This window comes from Eucyclogobius newberryi, unplaced genomic scaffold (genome assembly GCF_026437365.1).
Source record: "Eucyclogobius newberryi isolate DKJ021-1_F unplaced genomic scaffold, fEucNew1.0.hap1 SCAF_615, whole genome shotgun sequence".
Lineage (NCBI taxonomy): Eukaryota > Metazoa > Chordata > Actinopteri > Gobiiformes > Gobiidae > Eucyclogobius > Eucyclogobius newberryi.
Window position 1 is genome coordinate 15,001 of NW_027316296.1, and position 14,031 is coordinate 29,031.

The 14,031-nt window shown below is 46.9% G+C and overlaps 1 protein-coding gene across 1 annotated transcript in view; it reads left to right on the forward strand.

The window, feature by feature from the left end:
* LOC140348208 (E3 ubiquitin-protein ligase TRIM21-like) overlaps window positions 1-12,138 on the forward strand; it is a 12,366-nt gene extending 228 nt beyond the window's left edge. The window contains exon 2 of the mRNA XM_072434279.1: window positions 9,945-12,138. Coding sequence (XP_072290380.1) covers window positions 9,959-11,434 — 1,476 coding nt within the window. The 5' untranslated portion in view covers window positions 9,945-9,958 and the 3' untranslated portion in view covers window positions 11,435-12,138. The remainder of the gene's footprint in view (window positions 1-9,944) is intronic.
* Window positions 12,139-14,031: the final 1,893 nt, after the last annotated feature.

A 14,031-nucleotide genomic window follows, 5' to 3' on the forward strand; every position in this document is an offset into this window, starting at 1 on the left:
CGTCATCCTATTACCAAACACTTTAGTCCTGCTTTAGACCTGCTTTAGACCTGCTTTAGTCCTACTTTAGACCTGCTTTAGTCCTACTTTAGACCTGCTTTAGTCCTGCTTTAGTCCTGCTTTAGACCTGCTTTAGTCCTGCTTTAGTCCTGCTTTAGTCCTGCTTTAGTCCTGCTTTAGTCCTACTTTAGACCTGCTTTAGTCCTGCTTTAGACCTGCTTTAGTCCTGCTTTAGACCTGCTTTAGTCCTACTTTAGACCTGCTTTAGTCCTGGTTTAGTCCTACTTTAGACCTGCTTTAGTCCTGGTTTAGACCTGCTTTAGACCTGCTTTAGTCCTGCTTTAGACCTGCTTTAGACCTGCTTTAGTCCTACTTTATACCTGCTTTAGTCCTGGTTTAGTCCTACTTTAGACCTGCTTTAGTCCTGCTTTAGACCTGCTTTAGACCTGCTTTAGTCCTACTTTAGACCTGCTTTAGTCCTGCTTTAGACCTGCTTTAGTCCTGGTTTAGTCCTACTTTAGACCTGCTTTAGTCCTGCTGTAGACCTGCTTTAGACCTGCTTTAGGCCTGCTTTAGTCCTGCTTTAGTCCTGCTTTAGACCTGCTTTAGTCCTGCTTTAGTCCTACTTTAGACCTGCTTTAGTCCTGCTTTAGTCCTGCTTTAGTCCTGCTTTAGACCTGCTTTAGTCCTGCTGTAGACCTGCTTTAGACCTGCTTTAGGCCTGCTTTAGTCCTGCTTTAGTCCTGCTTTAGACCTGCTTTAGACCTGCTTTAGACCTGCTTTAGACCTGCTTTAGTCCTGCTTTAGTACTGCTTTAGTCCTGCTTTAGTCCTGCTTTAGACCTGCTTTAGACCTGCTTTAGACCTGCTTTAGACCTGCTTTAGTCCTACTTTAGACCTGCTTTAGTCCTGCTTTAGTCCTGCTTTAGACCTGCTTTAGACCTGCTTTAGACCTGCTTTAGTCCTACTTTAGACCTGCTTTAGTCCTGGTTTAGTCCTGCTTTAGACCTGCTTTAGTCCTGCTTTAGACCTGCTTTAGTCCTGCTTTAGACCGGCTTTAGTCCTACTTTAGACCTGCTTTAGTCCTGGTTTAGTCCTGCTTTAGACCTGCTTTAGACCTGCTTTAGTCCTGCTTTAGTACTGCTTTAGTCCTGCTTTAGTCCTGCTTTAGACCTGCTTTAGACCTGCTTTAGACCTGCTTTAGTCCTACTTTAGACCTGCTTTAGTCCTGGTTTAGTCCTGCTTTAGACCTGCTTTAGTCCTGCTTTAGTCCTGCTTTAGACCTGCTTTAGTCCTGCTTTAGACCTGCTTTAGTCCTGCTTTAGACCTGCTTTAGACCTGCTTTAGTCCTACTTTAGACCTGCTTTAGACCTGCTTTAGTCCTGCTTTAGACCTGCTTTAGTCCTGCTGTAGACCTGCTTTAGTCCTGGTTTAGTCCTGCTTTAGTCCTGCTTTAGTACTGCTTTAGACCTGCTTTAGACCTGCTTTAGTCCTGCTTTAGACCTGCTTTAGTACTGCTTTAGACCTGCTTTAGACCTGCTTTAGTCCTGCTTTAGTCCTGCTTTAGACCTGCTTTAGACCTGCTTTAGACCTGCTTTAGTCCTGCTTTAGTCCTGCTTTAGTCCTGCTTTAGACCTGCTTTAGACCTGCTTTAGTCCTACTTTAGACCTGCTTTAGTCCTGCTTTAGACCTGCTTTAGTCCTACTTTAGACCTGCTTTAGTCCTGCTTTAGACCTGCTTTAGTCCTGCTTTAGACCTGCTTTAGTCCTACTTTAGACCTGCTTTAGTCCTGGTTTAGTCCTACTTTAGACCTGCTTTAGTCCTGGTTTAGACCTGCTTTAGACCTGCTTTAGTCCTGCTTTAGACCTGCTTTAGACCTGCTTTAGACCTGCTTTAGTCCTACTTTATACCTGCTTTAGTCCTGGTTTAGTCCTACTTTAGACCTGCTTTAGTCCTGCTTTAGACCTGCTTTAGACCTGCTTTAGTCCTACTTTAGACCTGCTTTAGTCCTGCTTTAGACCTGCTTTAGTCCTGGTTTAGTCCTACTTTAGACCTGCTTTAGTCCTGCTTTAGTCCTGCTTTAGACCTGCTTTAGTCCTGCTTTAGACCTGCTTTAGACCTGCTTTAGTCCTGCTTTAGACCTGCTTTAGTCCTGCTTTAGACCTGCTTTAGACCTGCTTTAGTCCTGCTTTAGACCTGCTTTAGACCTGCTTTAGACCTGCTTTAGTCCTGCTTTAGTACTGCTTTAGTCCTGCTTTAGTCCTGCTTTAGACCTGCTTTAGACCTGCTTTAGACCTGCTTTAGTCCTACTTTAGACCTGCTTTAGTCCTGCTTTAGACCTGCTTTAGACCTGCTTTAGTCCTACTTTAGACCTGCTTTAGTCCTGGTTTAGTCCTGCTTTAGACCTGCTTTAGTCCTGCTTTAGACCTGCTTTAGTCCTGCTTTAGACCTGCTTTAGACCTGCTTTAGTCCTACTTTAGACCTGCTTTAGTCCTGGTTTAGTCCTGCTTTAGACCTGCTTTAGACCTGCTTTAGTCCTGCTTTAGTACTGCTTTAGTCCTGCTTTAGTCCTGCTTTAGACCTGCTTTAGACCTGCTTTAGACCTGCTTTAGTCCTACTTTAGACCTGCTTTAGTCCTGGTTTAGTCCTGCTTTAGACCTGCTTTAGTCCTGCTTTAGTCCTGCTTTAGACCTGCTTTAGTCCTGCTTTAGACCTGCTTTAGTCCTGCTTTAGACCTGCTTTAGACCTGCTTTAGTCCTACTTTAGACCTGCTTTAGACCTGCTTTAGTCCTGCTTTAGACCTGCTTTAGTCCTGCTGTAGACCTGCTTTAGACCTGCTTTAGTCCTGGTTTAGTCCTGCTTTAGTCCTGCTTTAGTACTGCTTTAGACCTGCTTTAGACCTGCTTTAGTCCTGCTTTAGTCCTGCTTTAGTCCTGCTTTAGACCTGCTTTAGACCTGCTTTAGTCCTGCTTTAGTCCTGCTTTAGTCCTGCTTTAGACCTGCTTTAGACCTGCTTTAGTCCTGCGTTAGACCTGCTTTAGTCCTGCTTTAGTCCTGCTTTAGTCCTGCTTTAGACCTGCTTTAGACCTGCTTTAGTCCTGCTTTAGACCTGCTTTAGTCCTGCTTTAGACCTGCTTTAGTCCTGCTTTAGACCTGCTTTAGTCCTGCTTTAGACCTGCTTTAGTCCTGCTGTAGACCTGCTTTAGACCTGCTTTAGGCCTGCTTTAGTCCTGCTTTAGTCCTGCTTTAGTCCTGCTTTAGACCTGCTTTAGACCTGCTTTAGTCCTGCTTTAGTCCTGCTTTAGTCCTGCTTTAGACCTGCTTTAGTTCTGCTTTAGACCTGCTTTAGTCCTGCTTTAGTACTGCTTTAGTCCTGCTTTAGTCCTGCTTTAGACCTGCTTTAGTCCTGCTTTAGTCCTGCTTTAGTCCTGCTTTAGACCTGCTTTAGTCCTGCTTTAGACCTGCTTTAGTCCTGCTTTAGACCTGCTTTAGACCTGCTTTAGTCCTGCTTTAGTCCTGCTTTAGTCCTGCTTTAGACCTGCTTTAGTCCTGCTTTAGACCTGCTTTAGACCTGCTTTAGTCCTGCTTTAGACCTGCTTTAGTTCTGCTTTAGACCTGCTTTAGTCCTGCTTTAGACCTGCTTTAGACCTGCTTTAGTCCTGCTTTAGTCCTGCTTTAGTCCTGCTTTAGACCTGCTTTAGTCCTACTTTAGACCTGCTTTAGTCCTGCTTTAGTCCTGCTTTAGACCTGCTTTAGTCCTACTTTAGACCTGCTTTAGTCCTGCTTTAGACCTGCTTTAGACCTGCTTTAGTCCTGCTTTAGTCCTACTTTAGTCCTGCTTTAGTCCTGCTTTAGACCTGCTTTAGTCCTGCTTTAGTCCTGCTTTAGACCTGCTTTAGACCTGCTTTAGTCCTGCTTTAGACCAGCTTTAGTCCTGCTTTAGTCCTGCTTTAGTCCTGCTTTAGTCCTGCTTTAGTACTGCTTTAGACCTGCTTTAGACCTGCTTTAGTCCTGCTTTAGTCCTGCTTTAGACCTGCTTTAGTCCTGCTTTAGACCAGCTTTAGTCCTGCTTTAGTCCTGCTTTAGTCCTGCTTTAGTCCTGCTTTAGACCTGCTTTAGTCCTGCTTTAGACCAGCTTTAGTCCTGCTTTAGTCCTGCTTTAGACCAGCTTTAGTCCTGCTTTAGACCTGCTTTAGACCTGCTTTAGACCTGCTTTAGACCTGCTTTAGACCTGCTTTAGACCTGCTTTAGACCTGCTTTAGTACTGCTTTAGTCCTGGATTAGTACTGCTTTAGTCCTGCTTTAGACCTGCTTTAGACCTGCTTTAGTCCTGCTTTAGTCCTGCTTTAGTCCTGCTTTAGTCCTGCTTTAGTCCTGCTTTAGACCTGCTTTAGTCCTGGTTTAGTCCTGCTTTAGTCCTGCTTTAGACCTGCTTTAGACCAGCTTTAGTCCTGCTTTAGTCCTGCTTTAGTCCTGCTTTAGTCCTGCTTTAGACCTGCTTTAGTCCTGCTTTAGACCTGCTTTAGACCAGCTTTAGTCCTGCTTTAGTCCTGCTTTAGTCCTGCTTTAGACCTGCTTTAGTCCTGCTTTAGACCTGCTTTAGTCCTGCTTTAGTCCTGGTTTAGACCTGCTTTAGACCTGGTTTAGTCCTGCTTTAGTCCTGCTTTAGTCCTGCTTTAGTCCTGCTTTAGTCCTGCTTTAGTCCTGCTCTAGTCCTGCTTTAGTCCTGCTTTAGACCTGGTTTAGTCCTGCTTTAGTCCTGCTTTAGTCCTGCTTTAGTCCTGCTTTAGTCCTGCTTTAGACCTGGTTTAGGCCTGCTTTAGACCTGCTTTAGACCTGCTTTAGTCTTGCTTTAGACCTGCTTTAGTCCTGCTTTAGTCCTGCTTTAGTCCTGCTTTAGTCCTGCTTTAGTCCTGCTTTAGACCTGGTTTAGGCCTGCTTTAGACCTGCTTTAGACCTGCTTTAGACCTGCTTTAGACCTGCTTTAGACCACATTTAGTCCTGCTTTAGTCCTGCTTTAGTCCTGCTTTAGTCCTGCTTTAGACCTGGTTTAGTCCTGCTTTAGTCCTGCTTTAGTCCTGCTTTAGTCCTGCTTTAGTCCTGCTTTAGACCTGGTTTAGGCCTGCTTTAGACCTGCTTTAGACCTGCTTTAGTCTTGCTTTAGACCTGCTTTAGTCCTGCTTTAGTCCTGCTTTAGTCCTGCTTTAGTCCTGCTTTAGTCCTGCTTTAGACCTGGTTTAGGCCTGCTTTAGACCTGCTTTAGACCTGGTTTAGGCCTGCTTTAGACCTGCTTTAGACCTGCTTTAGACCTGCTTTAGACCTGCTTTAGACCTGCTTTAGACCTGCTTTAGACCTGCTTTAGACCTGCTTTAGACCTGCTTTAGTCCTGCTTTAGACCTGCTTTAGTCCTGCTTTAGACCTGCTTTAGACCTGCTTTAGTCCTACTTTAGACCTGCTTTAGACCTGCTTTAGTCCTGCTTTAGACCTGCTTTAGTCCTGCTGTAGACCTGCTTTAGTCCTGGTTTAGTCCTGCTTTAGTCCTGCTTTAGTACTGCTTTAGACCTGCTTTAGACCTGCTTTAGTCCTGCTTTAGACCTGCTTTAGTACTGCTTTAGACCTGCTTTAGACCTGCTTTAGTCCTGCTTTAGTCCTGCTTTAGACCTGCTTTAGACCTGCTTTAGACCTGCTTTAGTCCTGCTTTAGTCCTGCTTTAGTCCTGCTTTAGACCTGCTTTAGACCTGCTTTAGTCCTACTTTAGACCTGCTTTAGTCCTGCTTTAGACCTGCTTTAGTCCTACTTTAGACCTGCTTTAGTCCTGCTTTAGACCTGCTTTAGTCCTGCTTTAGACCTGCTTTAGTCCTACTTTAGACCTGCTTTAGTCCTGGTTTAGTCCTACTTTAGACCTGCTTTAGTCCTGGTTTAGACCTGCTTTAGACCTGCTTTAGTCCTGCTTTAGACCTGCTTTAGACCTGCTTTAGACCTGCTTTAGTCCTACTTTATACCTGCTTTAGTCCTGGTTTAGTCCTACTTTAGACCTGCTTTAGTCCTGCTTTAGACCTGCTTTAGACCTGCTTTAGTCCTACTTTAGACCTGCTTTAGTCCTGCTTTAGACCTGCTTTAGTCCTGGTTTAGTCCTACTTTAGACCTGCTTTAGTCCTGCTTTAGTCCTGCTTTAGACCTGCTTTAGTCCTGCTTTAGACCTGCTTTAGACCTGCTTTAGTCCTGCTTTAGACCTGCTTTAGTCCTGCTTTAGACCTGCTTTAGACCTGCTTTAGTCCTGCTTTAGACCTGCTTTAGACCTGCTTTAGACCTGCTTTAGTCCTGCTTTAGTACTGCTTTAGTCCTGCTTTAGTCCTGCTTTAGACCTGCTTTAGACCTGCTTTAGACCTGCTTTAGTCCTACTTTAGACCTGCTTTAGTCCTGCTTTAGACCTGCTTTAGACCTGCTTTAGACCTGCTTTAGTCCTACTTTAGACCTGCTTTAGTCCTGGTTTAGTCCTGCTTTAGACCTGCTTTAGTCCTGCTTTAGACCTGCTTTAGTCCTGCTTTAGACCTGCTTTAGACCTGCTTTAGTCCTACTTTAGACCTGCTTTAGTCCTGGTTTAGTCCTGCTTTAGACCTGCTTTAGACCTGCTTTAGTCCTGCTTTAGTACTGCTTTAGTCCTGCTTTAGTCCTGCTTTAGACCTGCTTTAGACCTGCTTTAGACCTGCTTTAGTCCTACTTTAGACCTGCTTTAGTCCTGGTTTAGTCCTGCTTTAGACCTGCTTTAGTCCTGCTTTAGTCCTGCTTTAGACCTGCTTTAGTCCTGCTTTAGACCTGCTTTAGTCCTGCTTTAGACCTGCTTTAGACCTGCTTTAGTCCTACTTTAGACCTGCTTTAGACCTGCTTTAGTCCTGCTTTAGACCTGCTTTAGTCCTGCTGTAGACCTGCTTTAGACCTGCTTTAGTCCTGGTTTAGTCCTGCTTTAGTCCTGCTTTAGTACTGCTTTAGACCTGCTTTAGACCTGCTTTAGTCCTGCTTTAGTCCTGCTTTAGTCCTGCTTTAGACCTGCTTTAGACCTGCTTTAGTCCTGCTTTAGTCCTGCTTTAGTCCTGCTTTAGACCTGCTTTAGACCTGCTTTAGTCCTGCGTTAGACCTGCTTTAGTCCTGCTTTAGTCCTGCTTTAGTCCTGCTTTAGACCTGCTTTAGACCTGCTTTAGTCCTGCTTTAGACCTGCTTTAGTCCTGCTTTAGACCTGCTTTAGTCCTGCTTTAGACCTGCTTTAGTCCTGCTTTAGACCTGCTTTAGTCCTGCTGTAGACCTGCTTTAGACCTGCTTTAGGCCTGCTTTAGTCCTGCTTTAGTCCTGCTTTAGTCCTGCTTTAGACCTGCTTTAGACCTGCTTTAGTCCTGCTTTAGTCCTGCTTTAGTCCTGCTTTAGACCTGCTTTAGTTCTGCTTTAGACCTGCTTTAGTCCTGCTTTAGTACTGCTTTAGTCCTGCTTTAGTCCTGCTTTAGACCTGCTTTAGTCCTGCTTTAGTCCTGCTTTAGTCCTGCTTTAGACCTGCTTTAGTCCTGCTTTAGACCTGCTTTAGTCCTGCTTTAGACCTGCTTTAGACCTGCTTTAGTCCTGCTTTAGTCCTGCTTTAGTCCTGCTTTAGACCTGCTTTAGTCCTGCTTTAGACCTGCTTTAGACCTGCTTTAGTCCTGCTTTAGACCTGCTTTAGTTCTGCTTTAGACCTGCTTTAGTCCTGCTTTAGACCTGCTTTAGACCTGCTTTAGTCCTGCTTTAGTCCTGCTTTAGTCCTGCTTTAGACCTGCTTTAGTCCTACTTTAGACCTGCTTTAGTCCTGCTTTAGTCCTGCTTTAGACCTGCTTTAGTCCTACTTTAGACCTGCTTTAGTCCTGCTTTAGACCTGCTTTAGACCTGCTTTAGTCCTGCTTTAGTCCTACTTTAGTCCTGCTTTAGTCCTGCTTTAGACCTGCTTTAGTCCTGCTTTAGTCCTGCTTTAGACCTGCTTTAGACCTGCTTTAGTCCTGCTTTAGACCAGCTTTAGTCCTGCTTTAGTCCTGCTTTAGTCCTGCTTTAGTCCTGCTTTAGTACTGCTTTAGACCTGCTTTAGACCTGCTTTAGTCCTGCTTTAGTCCTGCTTTAGACCTGCTTTAGTCCTGCTTTAGACCAGCTTTAGTCCTGCTTTAGTCCTGCTTTAGTCCTGCTTTAGTCCTGCTTTAGACCTGCTTTAGTCCTGCTTTAGACCAGCTTTAGTCCTGCTTTAGTCCTGCTTTAGACCAGCTTTAGTCCTGCTTTAGACCTGCTTTAGACCTGCTTTAGACCTGCTTTAGACCTGCTTTAGACCTGCTTTAGACCTGCTTTAGACCTGCTTTAGTACTGCTTTAGTCCTGGATTAGTACTGCTTTAGTCCTGCTTTAGACCTGCTTTAGACCTGCTTTAGTCCTGCTTTAGTCCTGCTTTAGTCCTGCTTTAGTCCTGCTTTAGTCCTGCTTTAGACCTGCTTTAGTCCTGGTTTAGTCCTGCTTTAGTCCTGCTTTAGACCTGCTTTAGACCAGCTTTAGTCCTGCTTTAGTCCTGCTTTAGTCCTGCTTTAGTCCTGCTTTAGACCTGCTTTAGTCCTGCTTTAGACCTGCTTTAGACCAGCTTTAGTCCTGCTTTAGTCCTGCTTTAGTCCTGCTTTAGACCTGCTTTAGTCCTGCTTTAGACCTGCTTTAGTCCTGCTTTAGTCCTGGTTTAGACCTGCTTTAGACCTGGTTTAGTCCTGCTTTAGTCCTGCTTTAGTCCTGCTTTAGTCCTGCTTTAGTCCTGCTTTAGTCCTGCTCTAGTCCTGCTTTAGTCCTGCTTTAGACCTGGTTTAGTCCTGCTTTAGTCCTGCTTTAGTCCTGCTTTAGTCCTGCTTTAGTCCTGCTTTAGACCTGGTTTAGGCCTGCTTTAGACCTGCTTTAGACCTGCTTTAGTCTTGCTTTAGACCTGCTTTAGTCCTGCTTTAGTCCTGCTTTAGTCCTGCTTTAGTCCTGCTTTAGTCCTGCTTTAGACCTGGTTTAGGCCTGCTTTAGACCTGCTTTAGACCTGCTTTAGACCTGCTTTAGACCTGCTTTAGACCACATTTAGTCCTGCTTTAGTCCTGCTTTAGTCCTGCTTTAGTCCTGCTTTAGACCTGGTTTAGTCCTGCTTTAGTCCTGCTTTAGTCCTGCTTTAGTCCTGCTTTAGTCCTGCTTTAGACCTGGTTTAGGCCTGCTTTAGACCTGCTTTAGACCTGCTTTAGTCTTGCTTTAGACCTGCTTTAGTCCTGCTTTAGTCCTGCTTTAGTCCTGCTTTAGTCCTGCTTTAGTCCTGCTTTAGACCTGGTTTAGGCCTGCTTTAGACCTGCTTTAGACCTGCTTTAGACCTGCTTTAGACCTGCTTTAGACCACATTTAGTCCTGCTTTAGACCTGGTTTGGACCATGTTTAGACCCGGGTTAGACCAAGTTTAATTTTTAATTTAAATTTTTTTATTTGTCCTTGTTTTAAAGTTTTACACAAAATATTTTTACATGTTACAAAAACAGATTCTTGACAGAAATACTTTTAAATACTTTTAAATACTTTTAAATACTGTTTTAAACTAAGTCCAACAAAAGTAACAAACTGTCCACAAATAGTGAGCGAGTACTTTCTTAATCCTGTTTTCAATGGGATTTAGCTGCACATGAAGCTAACTAGCCACATGCTAACGAGGCTGTCGACGCCCTCGGAGCTTCTCTAAAGGAAAGCCACGCCTCCACTCGAGGCGTTCAAAACCCCGAGCAGCGGCTCTACTCTGAGCTCCTCTGATGTTCTTATTTACCACATGGTCCACACCTGCCACACCTGCCACACCTGCCACACCACATGGTCCACACACAAAGGCGTCCTGAGGTCGGGCTTGTGTCTTTGTCGCTCCTTGGGGCATAAAGCTGATGTTTGTGCTTCAGGTTCTGTGAGGAACATGGCTCCACAGAAGAGGAAGCGGGAGCCCGGCCCCAGCTCAGAACAGAAGGCCAAACCTGGAGAGGTGTCATGTGACTTCTGCTCCGAGCCCAAGATGAAGGCCCTGAAGTCCTGCCTGGTCTGTCTGTCCTCGTTCTGTGAGACCCACCTCCAGCCTCATCTCACAGTCTCTGGGCTGAAGAGACACCAGCTGATGGAGCCTGTGGAGAACCTGGAAGACAGGATGTGTCCCACACACCAGCGCCCCCTGGAGCTCTTCTGTAGAACTGACCAGTGTGGTGTCTGTACCTTGTGTGGCCTTCTAGAGCACAAGAACCATGAGTTGGTGTCTCTGGAGGAGGCGTGTGAGGCGTGTTCTTCTTCTCTGCTGCACACTCAGGCTCAGAGGCAGCAGATGGTGGAGCAGAGGAGGCTGAAGGTCCAGGAGATCCAGCGCTGTGTGGAGCTCATTGACACAGAGTTTGACAGAGAGAGATCTGTGGGGCTGCAGGTCTTCTCTGACCTCATGCAGTCTGTTCAGAGGCGTCTGGACCAGTTCTTAGAGGAGCTGCAGGAGAAGCAGAGCCAGCGCCACAAACGAGCCCAGGAGCTGGTGCAGCAGCTGGAACAGGAGATCTGTGAGCTGGAGAAGAGCATCACTGAGGCAGAGCGGCTCTCACAGGCTCATGACCCTCTCCACTTTCTACAGCGCTGCCCTGCACTCACGCCCCCTGCTGGGCTGAAGGAGTGGAGCAGAGTGAGCTTTGAGCCGGACACGTGTGAGGGCAGCACGGCCCGGGCTCTGACCGAGCTGGACAAAAGTCTCTCTGAGGGGTTTAGACAGCAGTTTCAGGCCGAGCTGAGGAGAGTGCAGCAGTTTGCGGTGGACGTCACTCTGGACCCCGACACGGCTCATCCTAAACTGGTTTTGTCTGAGGACTTAAAGCAGGTTCATCACAGTGACCAGAAGAGGGCGCTCCCACACAGTCGGCGGAGGTTCTCTCAGTGCTGCTGCGTGCTGGGGCGGCAGGGCGTCTCCTCGGGCAGGTTCTACTTTGAGGTTCAGGTGGGGGGGAAGACAGAATGGGACCTGGGGGTGGTCCGAGGGTCCATCAACACGCAGGGAAAGATCGCCCTGAAACCAACGAACGGGCAGTGGGTGATCTGGCTGAGGGGCGGGGCGCAGTACAGGGCTCTGGCAGGTCGCCCTGTGGTCCTGACCCCACGGCGAGCTCCTCAGAAGGTCGGGGTGTTTGTGGACCATCGCGAGGGCATCGTCTCCTTTTATGATGCGGATTGGGCAGATCTTCTCTACTCCTTCACTGACTGCAGCTTTGAGGAGAGTCTGCTGCCGTTCTTCAGCCCCTGCAACAACGACAGGGGAAAGAACTCCACCCCTCTGGTCCTAACTCCCGTCTGTAAGTCTGAGTTAGTCAAGCCTGAGCCAGAGGAGCAATGCCTTAAAACTGACCACATGGACCAACAGACTGTGTAACTCTTCAAGGACCTAACCAGCCTCTGTCAGGAGCGCGGTACAGGGTCTGGGAGCCTTCTTCAAGGACCTAACCAGCCTCTGTCAGGAGCACCGTACAGGGTCTGGGAGCCTTCTTCAAGGACCTAACCAGCCTCTGTCAGGAGCGCGGTACAGGGTCTGGGAGCCTTCTTCAAGGACCTAACCAGCCTCTGTCAGGAGCACGGTACAGGGTCTGGGAGCCTTCTTCAAGGACCTAACCAGCCTCTGTCAGGAGCGCGGTACAGAGTCTGGGAGCCTTCTTCAAGGACCTAACCAGCCTCTGTCAGGAGCACGGTACAGGGTCTGGGAGCCTTCTTCAAGGACCTAACCAGCCTCTGTCAGGAGCGCGGTACAGGGTCTGGGAGCCTTCTTCAAGGACCTAACCAGCCTCTGTCAGGAGCACGGTACAGGGTCTGGGAGCCTTCTTCAAGGACCTAACCAGCCTCTGTCAGGAGCACGGTACAGGGTCTGGGAGCCTTCTTCAAGGACCTAACCAGCCTCTGTCAGGAGCACGGTACAGGGTCTGGGAGCCTTCTTCAAGGACCTAACCAGCCTCTGTCAGGAGCACGGTACAGGGTCTGGGAGCCTTCTTCAAGGACCTAACCAGCCTCTGTCAGGAGCACCGTACAGGGTCTGGGAGCCTTCTTCAAGGACCTAACCAGCCTCTGTCAGGAGCACCGTACAGGGTCTGGGAGCCTTCTTCAAGGACCTAACCAGCCTCTGTCAGGAGCGCGGTACAGGGTCTGGGAGCCTTCTTCAAGGACCTAACCAGCCTCTGTCAGGAGCACCGTACAGGGTCTGGGAGCCTTCTTCAAGGACCTAACCAGCCTCTGTCAGGAGCACCGTACAGGGTCTGGGAGCCTTCTTCAAGGACCTAACCAGCCTCTGTCAGGAGCGCGGTACAGGGTCTGGGAGCCTTCTTCAAGGACCTAACCAGCCTCTGTCAGGAGCACCGTACAGGGTCTGGGAGCCTTCTTCAAGGACCTAACCAGCCTCTGTCAGGAGCGCGGTACAGGGTCTGGGAGCCTTCTTCAAGGACCTAACCAGCCTCTGTCAGGAGCGCGGTACAGGGTCTGGGAGCCTTCTTCAAGGACCTAACCAGCCTCTGTCAGGAGCGCGGTACAGGGTCTGGGAGCCTTCTGATCCAGGTCTGGAGCATCTCTGAAGGATTAGCTTGCTTTATTCTACTGCATGTTTACAGAGGAAAATAGGACATGCAAATGTATGAACCAGAGGTATCAAAGTCATTTTGGGGCCAAAATCTGATACTCAGGGCGTGTCAGGCCAAACAGAATGTAAAATGTGTGTTAGAAAATAAATATCTTTATATAGACCAGAAATAGTTCTTTGTGACTTCTGTTGCACAAATCTGCAGCAGGTGAGAGTCATATTCACGCTGCTGATCTGTCCAGGTTTGCACTTGTTTACATGTTTTCCTCTCAGAGCATCATCACTGAAGTTTGTTTTCTTGTTGTTAGCTCCACATTATTTCCACGTTAGCTCCACAATAGCTCCACGTTAGCTCCAAGTTTGCTCCACGTTAGCTCTAACATCCACAAAACCGTCTCCTTTCTTTCTTCTCTTTGTTTCTCAAAACCACACATCTCTTTTCCGCTCAGACTTCTCGAGATAAATCTGTAAAGTTGTGTGTGAGCCAGCACACTGGAGATGCTCCAGCAGCACACACAGCAGCACTGAGCAGCACACACAGCAGCACTGAGCAGCACACACAGCAGCACTGAGCAGCACACACAGCAGCACTGAGCAGCACACACAGCAGCACTGAGCAGCACACACAGCAGCACTGAGCAGCACACACAGCAGCACTGAGCAGCAGGGGAGGGTAAGCTGCTGTGAAGGTCTGTGGGACTTGTAGTTCTAACAATCAAAACAATATGTATCTATCATAAATTAATAAATATAAATCAGAAATGTTTTGCGGGCCAGATTAAAATGTCTAGTGAGCCGAATTCAGCCCGCGGGCCGTATAGTTGACACCCTTTATAAACAATGTTCCACATGATTGACCTTTGCCCTAAACTTGTGCAGCTTTTGTTGCTTCAGATCAATGCTGAGAACTTAAAATAAAACATTATGTATTTAAATTGTGTTTTTTCTTGTCACAAAAAAGTGGTAGTTTAAAGTCAGATTTAAATTACGGTTAATATTCAAACTCTAAGAAAAAGATGTTCTATTTATTTAAAGATAAACCATGTTTTATTGGCGTCATTATTGATACTCCTCCTGGGTCCGGCTGGTCAAAATATGATCTTTTGTATTCTATTTCTTTAACTTCCAGAAGGATTTTCATGTGATGGAAACTGAAAGATGAACGATTAAACTAAAACAAGAATCCTGTGTTTTTCAGAACCAAGATCTGAACTGACCAATCAATCAATCAATCAGTTTAACTATTTATCCTCGATGGACTCACTGTATGGACACGATCTCTTTAGTCACAATAACAGTCTCATCTCAAATCTGACCTCGATGAGACTCTCAAGCGGTCAGAGACTCTCAAACGGTCAGAGACTCTCAAGCGGTCAGAGACTCTCAAACCACAAACCTGTGATAACAGT